The sequence below is a fragment of the Chelonia mydas genome, chromosome 5 (genome assembly GCF_015237465.2).
Source record: "Chelonia mydas isolate rCheMyd1 chromosome 5, rCheMyd1.pri.v2, whole genome shotgun sequence".
NCBI classification, from domain to species: domain Eukaryota; kingdom Metazoa; phylum Chordata; order Testudines; family Cheloniidae; genus Chelonia; species Chelonia mydas.
Window position 1 is genome coordinate 74,089,603 of NC_051245.2, and position 18,419 is coordinate 74,108,021.

Consider the following 18,419-nt stretch of genomic DNA (forward strand, 5'->3'; position numbering starts at 1 on the left):
TTTTGCGTGCGGAAAGTAAATTGAAATCAAATACTACATAGCATTTAACTTTGAATTATACTATATATTTTTAATCCACAGAGCAAATATGTTGGCCAAAAGTTGCCCACAGTGGTTTATAATTATACTCACTTGCAACCGATTTTGTACGCTCTTGGTGTGGGAATGACAACCAAGGATCCAGATCATCTAAAATTTGTTTTTGAAGGCAGTGAAGCATTCTGTTGTTTACCTACCTTTGGAGTCATCCCAGCTCAGGCATCTTTGTGGGATGGTGGACTTTCAAGTGTTCCAGGACTCAACAGTGACTTCACAAAAGTATGTATGATTTAGACATTGCAATTTATTTTGTGTTGCATGCTATATAAATTGACTGTAATTGAAATGGCTCAGTAAATACACCAAAACTTCAGAGATCGCTGCTGTTCTAGAAAGAGAAAAAGTAACAGGCCCTGATTTCTTGCAACCCAGGGAAAAACTTCTATTGAAATGAGTTACCTACCTCTCTCATATAGATTTTGTGTGGGTTTTTTTCCCCCTAAGATGCTTATGAATCACATGTATGTATCTCTCTCTCTCTTTTTTTTTTTTTTTTTTAAGTGGGAATCTTGCTTGAAGAGCAGCATCCTCTTTATTAAAAACCAAAAACCTTTATCTCGCCCTGACATTTTTTTTTCGGTAATGGAGGGATTTTATTTTTGAGCAATTTCTTTTGCTCTTTCCAGGGATGAAGCTCTCTACCATAGATAATCTAGAAAGCAAGTACAGTAGGTGTAATCTTTCCTTTTTTTTAATTAGTTGACAACGTACACTTCTGCAAACACTCTTCAAACTGTGTCTCTCCATATATCTATGTATACATTTAGCTATATATCGAACAAATATAAATTATATAAAGCTGCCTTCTTCAAGAATATGATGTCATAAGAAATTTAGTATTTCATAGCTGAAATATGATTTTTAAAAAGCTTTAAAATGTAAGATTTACAGCATTTTCCATACTGGGACTGCAGTCTGCATGAAAACTAAAGAAAGTTGTATAAATGGCTGTGTTGTTTTAGTCACAATCCTGCCACCCCATGAGTTTTTTCATAGCTGTCTTGACGTCAAACTCTAAAGTTTCCTTTAAAAAGCCAACAAACAAACTCCAAACACCAGATGGCCAAACCCATAATATTATGTATGTATTGAACCAGAATCACTGCTGCTGGCTTTTGTTGACTGCACATGAGATGCCCTGTTGTGTTTGTGAGAAGCTAAGGAAAAAAGATAGTGCTCCACAAAACAGAGGGATGCCTCTTCAAAAGGTTGTAGCATCTGTTATTCTTACCATGTTCCACACATAGGCTATGGGAAGAGAAGAGCAACATATCATCATCCGCATCCTGGGAATGGTGGTATAGAGTGAAATGTTATTCTCCCTCTCTCCTTGGTCCCATACATTGAAGTAAATTACAGTCAAAAGGCTCTTCCCTGCAGTGTTGTTTGTCTTCAAATTCCCTGCATTACAAATCTGAGTGGTTGTTACCCATTCAAAGCACTGAATTGTAAATAGGATATTTGTTAAAGCATTTTTTAAAAGGTCTACTTCTACACCTGAACTATTTTTTAAAGTAATTTTAAACCTAGGAACTTGGTGTTATTCAGTGAAATCACATAGCTTAGCATGAAATCTGCCGCAGTACAGAAGGCATTTTAAATGGTGTTTACTCTAATTGAGAATCTGTAATAGATGCTCGAGGAGTGAATGAACAGTTAATCATAACTGTTTGGAGCTGGATGTTATGAAAAATGGACTCCACTTCAGAAGTTTTGTCAGTGATTAAAAGGATAGCATAAATATGCTGAAAATATTTTAACATTTACTTAAAATTTAGAAAATCTGAAATTTTCCCTGCTGTCCATCTCATTGACGTTCTCTTCTGAATGCACTTTCTTTTAAGATGATTTCTGAGGTTAGAAAAGATGTTCTGCAGCTTGGAATTTCAAAATTTTTTAGTAAGGGGAAATTCTTAGAACACTTATAAATTGATATGTGTGTAGGCTCGTGCTGACTGATTTATTCTGTTGTTGATGCATGATGAGGTAGACGACAGAAATTAACCTGGCAATAAAATTGCCCATATTTATCTTTTTGATGGCTTCTTCCTAATTAGAATCTTAGAAAAATAGAAATGTAGGATTGTAAGGGATCTGAAAAGATCAAGTCCATCTGCCTTTGCAGGATTAAGTATACATAAACAATCCCTGACTGGTGTTTGCTAACCTATTCTTAAAAACCTCCAAGGATAGGGATTCACCACCTCCTTTACGTAACCTGTTACAGTACTGAACTATCCTTGTAGTTAGCAAGTTTTCCTTAATATCCAATCATGCTCAGTATATACCATGAAAATACTATATGATTGTAAGTCAGGACTGATTGTGAAAGGCTGATTGATTTCAGGCTGTTACCAAGAACTTCCAAGGATGAATGTGTCAAAGTAATTCCTACACTCAAAGTAACATAACAAAACATTCTGAAATAATGCACTCATGTCAATTTCTACTGGTATTTTATAGCCTTGTTGCAGCGAAAAATATCCAGGTGTGGAAAGAACTGGATATAATTTCTCACTTCTCTTTATTTTGTAGCAATATGTTTTCATTCTGAACACATTTCCAAAATATCTGTAGCTACATATTTGCTTATGACAGGGACGGGGGAAGTGGTGGCAAATGATACTGATTATCATTATAGTGTTGCTTATCTTTACACAGCTACTGCATGGTGAGCAATATCTGGAGTTGTATAAACCACTGCCAACCTCAGGTCAGTCCTTTACTCTGATGGTTTCATATTCACCATGACAGCACTTCACTTTTCTTTTGTATCAGTATTACATATGGAAATATGGATACATTGTTTTGAACTGGTTTCTGTTGCAAATTGTACTCTGTATTTTGTGTGTGTGGCTTTATCATACTGGTGTTGGAACTTTCCAATCAGATATATATTAAAAAAAAATTTGATCAGATGGTGCTTTTTTTTTTGTCTAACTACTATAGTTTATATTTGTTGTGGTATACTTAGTAAAAACAAGGTACCGATTGGCTTTCTGCTGAGCTGTCTGAAAAAGAATATTCAGTTGCTCACTAAACATAAATTAGTGTGCCTTCACATTGTGGTGTATATAGCTCATGATCAACTCATTAACTAGAGGTATTGTTAATTACCACTGGGAGTTCATATAATAAATTGTCAAAATATTTTTCCAGAAACTGTACTTTGTTACATTGTTTACATCCTTGTGTCTGTGAGACTTAAAGAATGAAATCAACTCAGTATGTTTTAATTTTAGAAAGACAAGCTGAGTGAGGGAATATATTTTATTGGGCCAAATTCTGTTGGTGAGAGCGAGGAGTTTTTGACTTTATAGAGATGTGAACGAAGACACACTTATCCCTTGTCTTCAAAATTTTCATTGAAAAATATGTTGGTTAATTAGGGTTTATGTCCAAAGAGATTATATATTCATGTTTTATAAAACTTCACTAATTACAAAGATAAGAACAACCATATTGGGTTAGACCATTGGTCCATTTAGCCCAATATCCTGTTTTCCGACAGTGGCCAATGCCAGGTGCTTCAGAGGGAATGAACAGAACAGGCTATTATCAAGTGATCCACTCCCTATCGTCCGCTCTCAGCTTCTGGCAAACAGAGACTAGGGACACTCAGAGCATGGTTTTGCATCCCTGCCCATCCTTCTTAACAGTCATTGATCTGCCTATCCTCCATGAACTTATCTAGTTGGTTTTTTGAACCCTGTTATAATTTTGGCCTTCACAGCATCTCTGGCAAAGAGTTCCACAGGTTGACTGTGTGTTGTGTGAAGAAGAACTTCCTTTTGTTTGTTTTAAACCTGCTGCCTATTAATTTATTTGGGTGACCCGTAGTTCTTGTGTTATGTGAAGGAGTAAATAACACTTCCTTATTCACTTTCTCCACACTATTCGTGGTTTTATAGCCCTCTATCATATTCCATATGGAAGTTGTTCCATACCCCTAATCATTTTTGTTGCCCTTCACTGTACCTTTTTCAGTTCCAGTACTGGTTGCCAGAATATATGTGAACTTATTTGTAAAGTGGTTTTGAGAAATTCTTCAGAGAAAGAGATGAGAGCAAGTGGGAAAGAAACCAAATAAACCATGGAAAAACTAGTTCTTTTCTTCTGAGAGTGAAAGGAAGCACCTGAGCTCTTTATTGCTTGCAAGAAAGATGGCATGCTTTCCATTAATTGACAGGACTCTGTGAATAAGATCGTATTGTTCAGGCTGATATTTAAGTTGTTTGCAGATCTGTCAACCGATTTAAAACAATAACATCTCAAAAAATAGAATATCATATTGCATAGGATACTGGCCACCAATTCCTCTCTTGGATTTTCTCCATGACTTGCTGTTGGTTTGAAGATGTCTTAAGAACTTTCAGAAGGCAATTCCTCATACCTCATTCCTGACCTTTAATAATGCATATTATGGCATAGACCTGTATGTAAATATATATATATATATTTTATTGTTGAAAAGCAAGAATTTTCATTTGCTTCCCTAGAGGTCTCAAAGTGTAAAATATTCAGGATAAGAACACCAGAGACATTTGTTTGAGAGAAGCTTGGCTTCAGTATTCAAAGTTGTACTTAAAATCTTGTATTTTATAACTTTGAGTGATAAGAAAGCTTGTGATGGTTAAGAGCCTGATTCTTTGAACGTTTTGGGTTTAATAATTGAAAATGGACTATGTTAAAAGGGTTTACTGGGGGGAAAAAAGCCCGTAGCCTGATAAAGGCTAAACATTTTAACTAGAACTTTTTGTAATACTTGATAGTTAGGGTGGTGTTGCTGATTCAGAAGCTCTTTTAATTATATTTTATAATTATATTCAGTGACACGAGAAGACAGCAAACCGAACACTTTCCTGCTATTTGACATTCAGCATTACTAGTTGTCGTGGAATATGATAGGTAATATTGGTCCACGTGTAGTGTTAGCATTCTGGATAAAGAAAGAGGACATAAGAAATGGCTAAATAAATACTCTGCGTTTTCTGGACCAAATAATTAGTATATGTGATACAACTTGTCGACATTCTCTAGGAGAAGACTCTTTGCAAATTAAAGAGAAGTAGTGGGAGATTTAATGTGAAGTACAAAACTTTAAGACTATAGAGAGCCATTAATTTTTCAAGTTTTCTAAATAGTTGCTTTTGGGAAGTGGACCTGCTGTAAGGGCTGAGAGAAACAGTATATTTTGTGTGTATTCAGAAGTGTCTACTTTTGATCTACTATATTTTGCACGTATATGGCACCTACAATCTATATGTGCTTCATCAGCATGCCTTGCCTTAAAGGTCAGTCAATCAACTTGCAACCTATTTCATTTCGAAACAGGTGTTGGCAGTGGTTTCAGGTGCTATTTTTGCTCCTCAGTGACCTGCCAGTTTCTGTGGTTTTATAATTAAATTTTCTTATCTTTCACAAAACATAATTTGTTTTCCCTCCCGTTCTGTTTGTGTGAAACTCAGAGGAAAGAAAAGTATTCGTAATATGGGGAAACAATTTAATTAACTTTACACAGAATGCATCAAGAAGAAAAATAGAAAAAAGCAGTTAAGTTGTTTCTCTCTATCAATTATAATTTTAACCGTTATTGTTAAAAATAAGAGGTGAAGTATTTTTAGACCAAAGCATGGTTTTCAATGCGGCATAGTAAGCCTCACAATAGTCCTTTGCAGTATATGCCTGTTTCTCTTCCTTGGCACACCTAGCCAGATCTCTTGTTTTTGGCAGGATGTGTCTAAGGGTTCTACTGGGAAAAGACATATGAATAAGCTTCAACAGTCACACGGTTGTTGTTGTGAAATTAATGAGCCAGTCTCAACCTTGAGAGGTTCATAAATATTCCAGACATGAGTGCACCTTAACTTCTGGTAGACACTTATGGCTTGTCTACATGATGAGTTAGTGAACAGGAAGCCAGGATGTGAATGTACCGTGTGCTAGCTTTGCCATGTGGACTCTGTTACTGTGCACTAAAAGTTTCTTAGTGCACTTTGATGTATTGCTGCTTGAAATAGGAGTATGTCAAAGTGCACTATGGAACTTTTAGTGCGTGGTAGCATGGTTTATATGGCAAATTAGTACATTGTAGGTTCACCTCCTAGTTTGCCACAAGCTAACTCGCCATTTAGGTAAGCCTTAAAGCCTCAATCTGGCAACTATCTCCATCCAGGCAGATGCCTCTCAGACTCAGTGGGGCTCTGAGTGGACACAGGAGTCAGTTTCAGGATTGGGGTCTAAACATATATCTGTTTACTGTTAACTGTGAATGGACATTTTAAAGAAAAACCTCACCTGCGTTGTATTAATGTATTACAAATAAATTACGTATAACGTATATGTTCTAAAACTTGGCTTGTGTAGATTACAAACCTGGGAATATTTGTCATGAGCTTTGCTAAAATACTCCTGCAAAATTCATGTTGTATTGTAATTTCAGACCTTCGTATTACAAGATATGTGTTTTCCTGTTCTCTCTCTTTCAGGACTGCTAACTTCAGAATCAACTATTGCTGATATCCTTGACAAAGGCTCAGGAGCACTTATTCTCTTAGATGGTAACCATATTGTAATTTATTAAAGAGAGAAAATCAAAGCGGACAGTCTCAAAATTTAACCTATGCTAACAATAACTCTGAGCCTAAAATCAGTTTAAATTCTTAGGGTCTGTGCCACATGGTCCAGTGACTGCTGAGAAATGTACTAATTCGCAATCACGTGCATGTTGCCCTGTTCTTTGGAATAGATAGGGTACTGAAATTAAGAATACTCCTTTTTGAGAGAACGTTGACAGAAGATTCAGTAGTGTTCCTGAGCAGAGAGACTGTGCTGAATACACAAACAGAACAAAGCTATTACTTCTAATACATAGTATTATCTGAAGTTGGTTAGCTTGAACTGTTTCTCTTAAAAAGCTCTGTGTGTGTGTGTGTGTGTGTGTGTGTGTGTAAAACCCAACATCTAATTAAATTGACTGTCAACTTGAATTTTATGAAAGGACATCCTTTAAGTTATATGTCCTGAAATGTTTTTATTCTCTTTTGTTAATATTTTTTTCTGTTTTTGCATTAATTTAGTGGGCCCAAGAAGTCCGTAACTTGTATTTTTCTTTCACAAAATATATGGGTCTTGATTTCTGGTGACATGGTTATGGTATAACATGACTGTTCAAGTTTTAGAATGAGACTAGTAGGGAATGAACCACCAAATTTTTTGAGGTAGTGTACTGTTTAGATTTCGCCATGAACCCTTTAAAATTTTTTCCCTACTGTTTCCTCAAAACCTCCAAATAATACTACACTCCTGACCTCTGCCCTTCCCGTTTCTTACCAGTTAATGGCTCAGTCTGGCAAAAAGCTAACTGCTCTCCAACTTAATCTTTCTAGCTTTTCTTTACTTCCACATAGGAACAATTGAAAAGCCAAGTTTTGGGCCCATTAGAAGTTTATCCAAACCAGTCTGTCTATTTCTGTAACAGACCTAAAGGTTCTGGTATAGGTCATTAAAGGTTAGCTGCTTATGGGAGAAACTAGGCGCCCGTATAAGTGGATGTGGTGCACTACTGGCAATAAGTTTAAGTATGAATGCCTGTCTGTGTCCTAATGGAATAATAAGTGAGAATAAATTGGAAATAGAGAGATTTCTGTTTCACCTCAGTAACTATAAATACTTCAAGTTCAACAAAATCAAAAGTGACTTTAACAAAAAGAAAACCAAGTGACCTTAAATTAAATCTTCCTTTGGGGCTGCTTTTTCCACATACAATATTAGTGCTGCTTTGTTGTGTATGAGGTTGTGAATGTGTTTTTGCACCAGGGATTGTTAATGGCTTCTAATAAATCACTTTTTATGGCATAGTTCTATAGTATTTAAATAAATGGCTAATGATGTGTGAAATGTTGAAATAAACATTAATTTCAGCACTTTGTGTGTTGTCAACCATTTTTTTAGCACTTGGTATGTCATCAGCATTTTGATAGCTCATTTTTTCATTTTAATACTTTTGTGTAAAGAGCATCTATAATAGCATAGTTTTAAACAGAACATTAATCTTCACTTGTTAGGAAATTATTTATGACAGTGCTATTCAAAAGTGAGGACATTGTCCCCTAACTTGTGAAGATGAATACTAGCATATATAAAACAAAGCTATTCAGTATCCATTGGCTCTGAGAGGGGTCAGCGTTAGGAGTATTCAAAAAAGAGAATATAACCTCTCATTTTATATTGTCTTCCAGTTCATACCTACTGTGGAAAGGATCTGTTGTGCTATAATCAATTCTCTCTGTTTATTGTTGGAGCTGGAGGATTTGGTGGAAAACGAACATCAGAAAAGGCGAAGGTAAATTTTAAGTGTATTTCAGATGAATATAATATAAGAAAAATAATGAGTATATTGATTAGGGATGATCAGTTAGCTTGGGAATGACACAGCAGAAGACAGACGCAAGCAGATTCTGAACAGTCTTCCAGGACGGAATTGCCTGAGCAGAACAGGCTGAGGTGGCTGATTAGAGTGGGAGAAGCTGTTTCATAGTTGCAATCTAAGCTGATCTTTACTTTGAGGTCTATGAACTTAGGCTGCAGGTCATCTTCTGAGGGAATCGTCTGTTCACTAGCCAAGCTGGCAACAGTTATGTTGACCTCAGAGTATAATGTAGGTCAGTGGGTCTCAAACTTATTTGATTGTACCCCCTTCTTTGTGTCTATAGTAGTTTATGCTCCCCTGCCCCCCGCCACACAAGTTCATACACCAGTAATCATAAATCAACATGCAACTCTCACTAAATATTGAAAACAGTAAGGCATTGATTCAAACAGAGCCATTTAAGTATATAGGGTAAAATTATACAAAAGTGCACAATGTTTCTCAACTCGGGGTCCCACCCAAAAGGGGGGGGGTCACAAGCCTATTATAGGGGGTCACAGTATTGCCACACTTACCTCTGCGCTACTTTCAGAGTTGAGTGGCTGGACAGTGGTGGCTGCTGGCTGGATGCCTAGCTCTGAAGGCAGCGCTGTTGCCAGCAGCAATGCAGAAGTAAGGGTGGCATGGAATATGCAACTGTATGAACACATCTGCAAAGTTTGCTCTTTATGCCTTGATATCCCACAAAAAATGTGTGATTTGTCCATAATTTAAGTAGACGCCCCCCTACTGATCTGTCTGAAGGAATCAGTTTTGCTAGTTATTCATTGCTGTGAGTAAAATGTGCGCAGTGGATTTTTTTTCCCTAAAGCTTCTCACACCCACCCCCAGATTACATTCCACGACCCTCTAGAACCTCTGGTGTCAGCCAATCTTAATTTAGACATTGTGTAGCACTTTTGTGATTGCCTCACATCTTTTGTTTGGTTGCTCCCATGTGACTTGATTACATTTTCCCTAACTAGAAGGAGGGGTGCAGAGTTCTTTGCTAGAAGCTGATGGAAAATGTTTATTTGTTTACTTACTTTCCTTTTGATCTGTCAACTCTTTGGAAATCTCTGAAGTCTCTGTATTAATATCTAGGGCAGCAAAAGCCTTGCAGAACATCTAAAGTCAATCCAGTGTGAAGATCTTTTTTTTTTTTTTTTTTTTTTTTTGAGTCTCTTTGTATTAGATTCTGAGAGCTCAACCTCTCCTGTAGACCAGCTTGAAGAGCAGGATTTCTGGCTACTAATTTTTTCTCTTTTTACAAGTAGCACAGAGATTTAGATGCCTCCAGAGGCTTTTTCACTGTTCTTTCCTTTATTGTTGGTTTATACCGAATCTCCTTGAATCAGGGGGGTCCTGGTTGTTTTATGTCCTGTGCAAAATTTATGCTTTGTCATTTTATCATCCTATCACTTGAATATATACCTATGTTCCACTTTCAAATGCTTTTCTTTTCTACAGGAAAAAAATTGAGCCATTTTTTGAATGCAGATGGTAATACCACACAATTAACTACCCCCATAGGAGTAGTCCCATTGTTACTCATGTGCTTAAGACTTTACAGATTTATCCCTTTAGTGTACACTTGGTACCATATACCTCACAAATTCTTTCAGTTAAAGGAAGTATTTTGAATCTTTCTTCTTGTAATTGTAATGACAGAAATCTAGACTTTAATGGCCTTCAGTGTAGTTTTGCACCTAAGTGCATGCACACAGAATCAGTTGTGGGCAGGGAGAATACAAAACAATAAACGTTGATTTTGATTAATGTAATCTTGACTTCATATGATCTTTGCCCCACAGTACGTGATTTCTTATGTAATTATATTCTGAATGTTTTTAACGTGTGCACGTTTAGTGAAAAATGAAATTCCCAGCTGAGGAGCTTTCAAACAAGTGGTGTTCCTCCTGTTTGTTTAAAATGGCTTGTGGAACATGCTGTTCATGGAAAAAACCTCTAGATGTAGCTCTGTTTCTAAACTGATGCAGTTATGTGTGTGTGATTGCAGAAGCAGAAAAAGAAAGAAATAATATTGGCTTTCTCTACTCACTCCCTGGATTATTATCTAGAGTGAAACTCTAACATCTTGAGCGGTAGTTGGCAAGTGACATATAATGGCATAGTGAGGTTTATTGTATATGTGCCCTAAATGCATAAAGCAGCTATTCACCTAAATGAGAGGAAAAACACGGCATGTAAATAGGAAATGGTAGGGAGGACAGTTAGCACAATAGGACTCTTCTCCAGATCGGGGCCTTTAGGCAGTACTGTAAGACAAGTAATAATACATAATAATCTTGTGGGCTTTGCCATGTTGTAGGCACAGCACCATGTAAGATAATTTATTTTCAGTTTGTGATGGAGCGCCTATGCTTGTACATCCATAGTCCCATGTGGACTGCTTTCTGAGATATTAGTTCAACTTCAAAGACAGTAAATTGACCAGCTAAAAAAAGCTTTTTGTTTTTTAGATGTGCACTTAAATCTCTATCCACTGTGTTCAGATTTCTTAACCTCAAATCTTGAGGTACACCCAACCACAGAAGATCTGGAGTGAGGCTTTCTCTAAATATATCATATGCTTATAAACAGAAAATTGATGAATCACTCTTGTTTTACATAGGGGCACAACTCTTCAACGTCTGCTTGACAAATTTAACAGAACACTTTATCATCATAAAGCTGATTTCAATGAGACTATCTGTATAAACACAGCAGCCCAAAAGAGCTGTTACTAAAATCAGTAGTGGTGGTATTAGTGGCCCAGCTCACCATTCGTGGACTTTTTTGTCTAACATGGGACTTATAACAAACACACAGGCCCACTAGAAACAAGATAATAAATTGAAAACCTTCTGGGACAAAAATTATAGACTAAAATCATATAGTACTGATAGTTGTTTAGGAAGTAGTGGTGGTATTTAGTTTTCTTATGTTAACACTGAGAAAATTTTTCTTTGTTAATGTCACACTGATGTAGTCTTGTCTGTATGTGATCCTCCTACATCGCAACAAATTAATAAATTGTTGTCCTTAGTTTCACTAAACGAAGAAATAAATCCTTTCTCCTTGAGGCTTTCTAACATACAGGGAAATCCAGATGAGGATAGAATATAACTTGGATTGCCTGGATGGTTTTTAATTTTTTATCTAATTCCTTATAGGGCTATGTATTTGCTACAAACACCGTGTCCTACAAGATATTGGGAAGTTGCCAAATATGAAAATTGTAGGAAAATGTCTGGTAACGCAATAATGTTAAACATAGTCTCTGCTATTGGTGATCTAGATATAAAGGTAGGATGTGCAGGATTATAGCAGAGTACTGAGAGACTGACTCATGAGTTCTGTTCTAAACTCTGCCTCTGGATTTACTGTAATTTTTGTCAAGTCTTTCAATCGCTGTACCTCAGTACTCTAAAATCAGTATTATAATATCTAGCACAGAGTTTTTGATTGTAATGTGTGGTATATGCTTAGACCTAGAATGTGATAAGTGGTTTTATTTAATTTTTAACATATATAAAACATGAAAAGAATGCCTATTCCAGATTCTAGGTACTCCAGTGATAGTTAATTCTATTGTATTTTTATGTTGAGACACAAACAGGAATAGTAAATCAAACAGCCTTTCTTGACACACAAGAATCTAGTCCCAAATCATATAGTTCCCCACTTCAGTTCCTAAAAAATGAATCCCTCCCAAATTAAAATATACAACTTAATCTCCCTAACATTAGCCCTGTCCAAATAGAAGGGCTTGGCGGTGTATCCCTTAGGTTGCCCACAAATTTCAGGCAGTTTCAGACCAGAGATGGTAGTGAATTTCTAAGTTAGGGGTCTTCATACAGAACACATTGCGAGCAGCTCCTTCTGTCATGTATTAAAGGAGCTGGAGCTTGAGCACCTCCTTTCATCTAAAGCAGTGTTGAATGGTCGGAGTGGTGAGGTCTTTCGCAGGTCTCAAGCCAGTTAGGGCTTAATAAGACAGAACTAGTATCTTTACCTCCAGATGGAAATCCACAGACAGGCCATGCAAATTCTGGAGCAGTGCTATCATGTATTCATGATAAAATTCACTGTGTTTATCAAGCTGGCCACCCCTTCCTGTGCCATCTTCAGTTTCTGAGTTAATTTAAGAAGTAGCTCCATTGTCGTGTTCTGAAGTGGCAAAGGCGTGGATGATTCTAGTAAGGCCTGTGCCCGAGAGATGGGATCACAAACTTTTGAGCAGACACAGACTGAGGAAAGTCACTCTGTTCATTGCTATATGATTGTTTAGCAGCAGCTGGGAATATAAGACCCCTGAATTTTGAACTCTTCTGACACACAGCTAAGGTGTTTCCTCTGTCAAATGGGGCTGAGATGATCTTTGCCATTTCCTCCAATTGCCCCTACTGACCTATTAACAGTCTCAAACAGCTAGCTCTCATCCATGCCCCAGTCACTACCCTACACTCAGCCTCTTGCTATGGCTCATGCAATATATGTGTTACCAGCATACTGAAAACACTTAATCCCATGGCACCTCACAAACCCTGCATTGACCCTATGTACACATTAACAGAAAGAGAAGCCAGCTCTTGGGACAGAAAAGCAATTACCCAAAACTATCCTCTGCCTTATCTCTTTCCTCTCAGGTCTGAAAGCAAGTAAATACCACTTATTCTATGTAGCCTAGTGGACAGCACAATTGGCTGGGAGTTAGGAGACCTGTGTTATAGTCCCGGCTCTGCCACTAGCCTGCCGGTGATTTTAAACGAGTCACTTTAATCTCTGTGCTTCAGTTTCCCCATATGTGAAATTGGGAAAAGATGCTGAGCTCCTGTAAAGCACTTTGAGATCTACAGATGAGAAGGACCATGTAAGTGCTAGGTGGTGGCATTACTATTTATTCAGTTAGAAACTAATAGTTCTAATATTGTAAGGCTACCTAGTCTTTAGCCAGGAGAAGTTCTTCTAGCACACCCAGATCCTTAGGGATTAGTGCCAGCCTAAACTCAAACAGAAGGGAGCACAGAAGTTAAGTCCCAAGATCTTGCTCTTCCATGGGAGTGGAAAGCTCTATATGAATTGGAGGAATTTCCCCCTCCATAATCACACTGTTTCTTCCTTAGGGGTGAAGGGGCGCTTGAATCAGTTCATGGGAGAGGAGAGCACAGATAAAGCAGGCTGTCCATAGCACAGACTCTTTGCTGTTTGAGATTTTGTAGATGTTTTGGTGGCAAAGAATCCTCTGTCTTAATTGCTTCCTGTACGGGCTCAGTACACTGTAGCTAGTATTACTAGCATTTGAACATCAGATCAAACTTCAAATGCGATTTTCAGTATTTTGCAATTTTTATTAAAGCATTTTCTTTTAATTCTGCTTCTATTGGGGGATGAGCAGATTTAGGACCAAGGCCAGAATCCATCCAGCCATAGTGCTTCTTACAATGGTAAATAAATATGTCTTGCTCTTTCCCACGCGAAATGTTTCACCAATGTTTGCCAATGAATTCCCCATTAGCCTAGCGGTGGGAGTCTCACTTTCTTATCTAGGCTTCTGAATCGAAGCAAGGCAAAACATTGCATACTGTGCTACTGTGTCAACGCTTTAATTCAGTGTATCTCCCATTCCTTCCTGGGATAATATACACAAGCTAGTACTAATTAGGATATCTGCTGTGGAAAGTGAGCAGGTAACTTCATACCATCTAATGGGTTGAACTAGCATTCATTCTCTTTAGTGCAATGATATACTGTAGAACTGACTTGCTATTGGTAAAAATCAGAAATTATATCTACCATTGTAAATACTTTCTTTTTGTGAGTTTTCAAGAATAAATTTCAGCTGCTTGAATAGTTTTCAACTGGTTGCGATATTTTCGCTCCATACAGATCAGCCGTTTAAGATGGAGTCTGACAGACTGTCATGTTGAGTTTACAGTTTATATAATCAAAAAACCAAAGCTATAGAGAATCTTGTTTCAAGTGATAGGGTTCAAAATGCAGCTTGTAGTTGGGAGGATAAAGAATGAAAAGTCAGAGGCTTTGAAAGACTAAGATAAGGTCCAGAGTCATTCATATAGTGTACTTTTTCAAATGTTGGTTAAGCTTTTGTTATAAGGCAGTATTTCAATACTTTTTTTTTTTTTTTTTTTTTTTTGGTTTGGCTTCAATTTATGGTCCAGAATATTAACCTTGGTTTTGATAGGTTTCAAAGTTGGAACAAACCGGGAAAGTGTTAGTTTGTAGAGAAACTAATAACCTTCTTTCTTGAGCTTTATTTTTTTTTAATTTGGTTTGGAAGAAATGTCTTTAAAATGGTCTGCTGTATGAGTGTAAACCAGATTTAATGCTTCAGGATCAATAATCACTTTATAGCTTGGTGTATGTTGCCTTAAAATTGTTGTTAGAGCAGATGTTTGTCCTAATGGAGTGATCGTCAGTTATTCTTATTGGCTTTCGTAAAATGATGCAAGACCCTGGAATGTACAATGTTAAAAGAGCAGTGTTGTTTTGCAGTGACAAATTTGTGGCAAAAATATATTGATGTTGTATGTTTAAAGAGAATCTTGATGCAAACTTTTTTGAGCTTGTTGGAAATTTTTTCTCCTTATCCTTAAATATGTTTTAACCCTCACCCCTGGGAAATCATTGTTTTTAGTTCTCTTTAAACATGTCTGATTATCGTTTTAGGGTGGGTAAAGGAGAGTGATCCTTTTGCATTTAAATATTGTTACATTTTTCCATTCAGGTAACAGTGAACCCACCTAATAGAACACCTGATGCTGTACTTTCTGATGTCACTACAGTTGATCAGGTAAAGTTTTACTTTTTTAAGGAAGGAAAGTTTCTTTATCAGATTTACTTGGGGAAATCTCCTAGCCCCGTCCTCCTTATTTTTAATAAATTCTCTATTTTCACTAAAATAAAGTTTATTAAGTGTTCTGCTTTGGAATATCATAACTGTTGTATTTAAACTTTTACGTATGATGTTCTTTGCTTTTGTAAGGCTTATAATCTTATCGGGTTTTTCTAATGTAAAAATGCTATATAATGGGAAGGAGGCTAAAATGATTAGCATGTCATGTTGCATTTGTGAAAAATAATTTTCATTAGAATAGGAACTTTTGAAAACTTGTACCAGTGCCTATGCATGACAAGATATGGAACAAAGTAACAGTGGTGGTTCAGAACACAGTGGTGCTGAGTGACGCAGTCAAAATGTTGTTAATGTTTTATAAAACATACACTCATTTTAACCTCAGGTTGCATATGTAGAAATTAAAAACAAAAACAGTGAACCTTACATGCTGACAAATGTCAGTCCAGTTCCACTTCCCTCTGCCAAAATCCACACTTTTAATTCTTCAAGTACAATCACTTCCCCCACAGCAAAAGCCTGAATAAATAGATGAGTCTTACATCATTTTTTTAAGGTCAACAGTTAATAAAACAAATTCAGAAGCTACCAGCAGTCCATCAAGAGAGCTTTGGGTGAAATTATCAAAAGTGTCTAAGTACTTTTAGTCCCTTTTGGAGCCGAAGTTCCATTGACTATCAATAGAATGTTGGCTCCTAAGTGCTTATGCTAGTTTTTGAAAATGGGAGCAAGCTCTTAAGTGGCTTCAATGCGTTTGAAAATTTTACCTGTTTTTTTCTAAATGTTTAATGTTAGGGACTGTTAGCAAAAAGACCCCAGCTGAACTTGCTATTAAGCCATCATGCTGGAGCCAAGGGAGGGAGACATTTTCTGCAAGTTAGGATTCAAACTATGTATGGCTTAATATAAACACCTTGAAGTATGCTCAGAAGGCAACTGCAAGCCAGCTCCATCTTCCAAGAATTGATGTGGCATTCAGCACTCTGGTAATGGGTCCTGTTAAGTGAGAACTGTCACAATTGTAGGGCTAGCTGCTTCTGTTTTCTGGTTTCTGAATTCACCCCCTCAGGCATCAGACCTCATGTCCTTACCTCTCCTGGGGTGGAATAGCTTTATTTTCCCACTCCTAGACTGGGCCCTGAGCTATAGTGCCCTGTGTCTCAACCATGCTTACCCAAACTGTCTGACTTAGTTTGGCACCTGTGGTATTCCCTGTCAGGAGTCTATGACTAGTGGTGAATAGAGTCACCCAACAGCCTTCATAAATCAAAGCATGGTTTCACCGAAACAGTAGGAACAAAACATGACATAAGAGAAAAAAGGATTTGAGAACAATAAATAGTTCATACATGTCTGTCTGACATATATCCCCACCATCTTGTGATGGTGATCCAGGCAGGCCTAGCTTCTTCAGAAATCCCCAGCCAGTGTGACAGTCGGTCCAGCTCCCAGATAACATCCTTTCCCCTAGACTGAGTGTGTTGCTTTTTATCCAGCAGAGTTCCCTTCTTCTCAGTTCCCAGATGTTTTGGTTCTGCCAATCAACAACCAGCTTGGTGGGCCCAGTATTAAGATGAGTCAGTCTCTTCAGGGCCAGTGGCTCTCCTATTGTCCTGTAATAGCCCTCAGGTGTTTGTTGAAGTCATTGTTTGGCTTTCCCGTTTGTTTCCCAATAAGCTTGCTGATTTAGCCTAGTATAGTCATACAGTAAACATAATAATAACTGAGTTGATATACAGTTTTAATAAATTATTACAGAACAGATGCACATCTCTCACAAGGACCCATTTGAACTTTTATTGAAGTCAATAGACTCTGAATATCTTCAGTGGGAGTTGCGTTAGGTCCTAAATTGGTAACTACTCAGTATTGAACATTGAGAAGACTTCAAGGCTTGTTCTCTAGGCAACAAAGAGACAAATAACTTTGGCAAAGTCCGTGTCCAAGTGTTACACTATACAAAGCACACGGGATCTTTTATAAGAGAGAAGGCAAATACGCCATATTTATTCAAAATACAACAGTTAGCATATGCTTTTCAGTCACACACACATACACATCATGCACACAGTCCTGCCAGTTGATGTTTTTATAGTTACCAGTCTGTTGTAGCTCGAGTCAATCTAATGGCCAGTCAGATTGAACACGAGTGAGGAGCTGGGCTCTGTCGGTTGCGATCCAATGCTCCGAGGTTTTGGCAGGACTAAACCCAGAGTTTCATGGCAAAACAGCCCAGCTTTATACTTGTAAATTCCCATTTGAGTCCATGCATTTTGCAATGTCATCCTGTAATCATTAGTCCTTAAGAGATGGTAATCTTGGGATTTTCCAAATGTTATCATTTGATGGTTATTGTGTATTTGTTGTCTTGCCTTCGGGCGTGGTTGACTCACCTCTGAGGCCGTCAATGCTGTTAACATGTTTAGCATCGGATACAATGGATGTTTTCTGATTGTCTCCTGGTGTTTCCAAGTCTCTCACTTTTTCTTGACCATCTGGATATTTGTGATGGCTTTCACACCTTATCTTTTCATGATGGCTGCATTCCTCATTCACACAAACAATCTCTCACAGAGAAGACAGCAGTATTTTATATTCAGCAGAATACATTGTAAATTAAACTTCACTAAATCTTGTGGTCAAAACCGTTTATATTATGGCTCAGGCCTTTAACATTCCTTTAATCTAATTAACACAGACACAATACAAGATCCTGTCTTTTACTCACTGAACCTTAAACCAAAGAAATGACTAGAGGGAAGTTTACAATGCATATAGGAAACAAGATCCCAGTCTCAGATGGTCATTCTGTTATTCAGAAAGGGTGGCTGGTAGAATTAATTCAAAGTTTACATCAATTCTTATCATACAAATATAAAATCCTGTCCCTACACAAGATGGAGAGAGGTTGCAACTTTTACTTATATGCAGATAAAATGCTACTTTGCTCTCCAGACCAGGAAAAGAGAACCTTGGAACTGAGTGCGGTTAGAGTGCTAATGCCGCTCCAGCCATCATCTTACTCTTTCT

General features: G+C 37.3%; 1 protein-coding gene across 3 annotated transcripts in view; it reads left to right on the plus strand.

Moving 5' to 3' along the window:
- The window catches only part of HSD17B4 (hydroxysteroid 17-beta dehydrogenase 4), a 128,801-nt gene that overhangs the window by 52,617 nt on the left and 57,765 nt on the right, over window positions 1-18,419 (plus strand). For all 3 annotated transcript variants that reach the window (XM_037901600.2, XM_037901601.2, XM_037901602.1), the window contains 5 exons: window positions 82-318; window positions 2,761-2,812; window positions 6,588-6,659; window positions 8,340-8,443; window positions 15,261-15,326. In XM_037901600.2, the coding sequence (XP_037757528.1) occupies window positions 82-318; window positions 2,761-2,812; window positions 6,588-6,659; window positions 8,340-8,443; window positions 15,261-15,326 (531 nt within the window). The remainder of the gene's footprint in view (window positions 1-81; window positions 319-2,760; window positions 2,813-6,587; window positions 6,660-8,339; window positions 8,444-15,260; window positions 15,327-18,419) is intronic.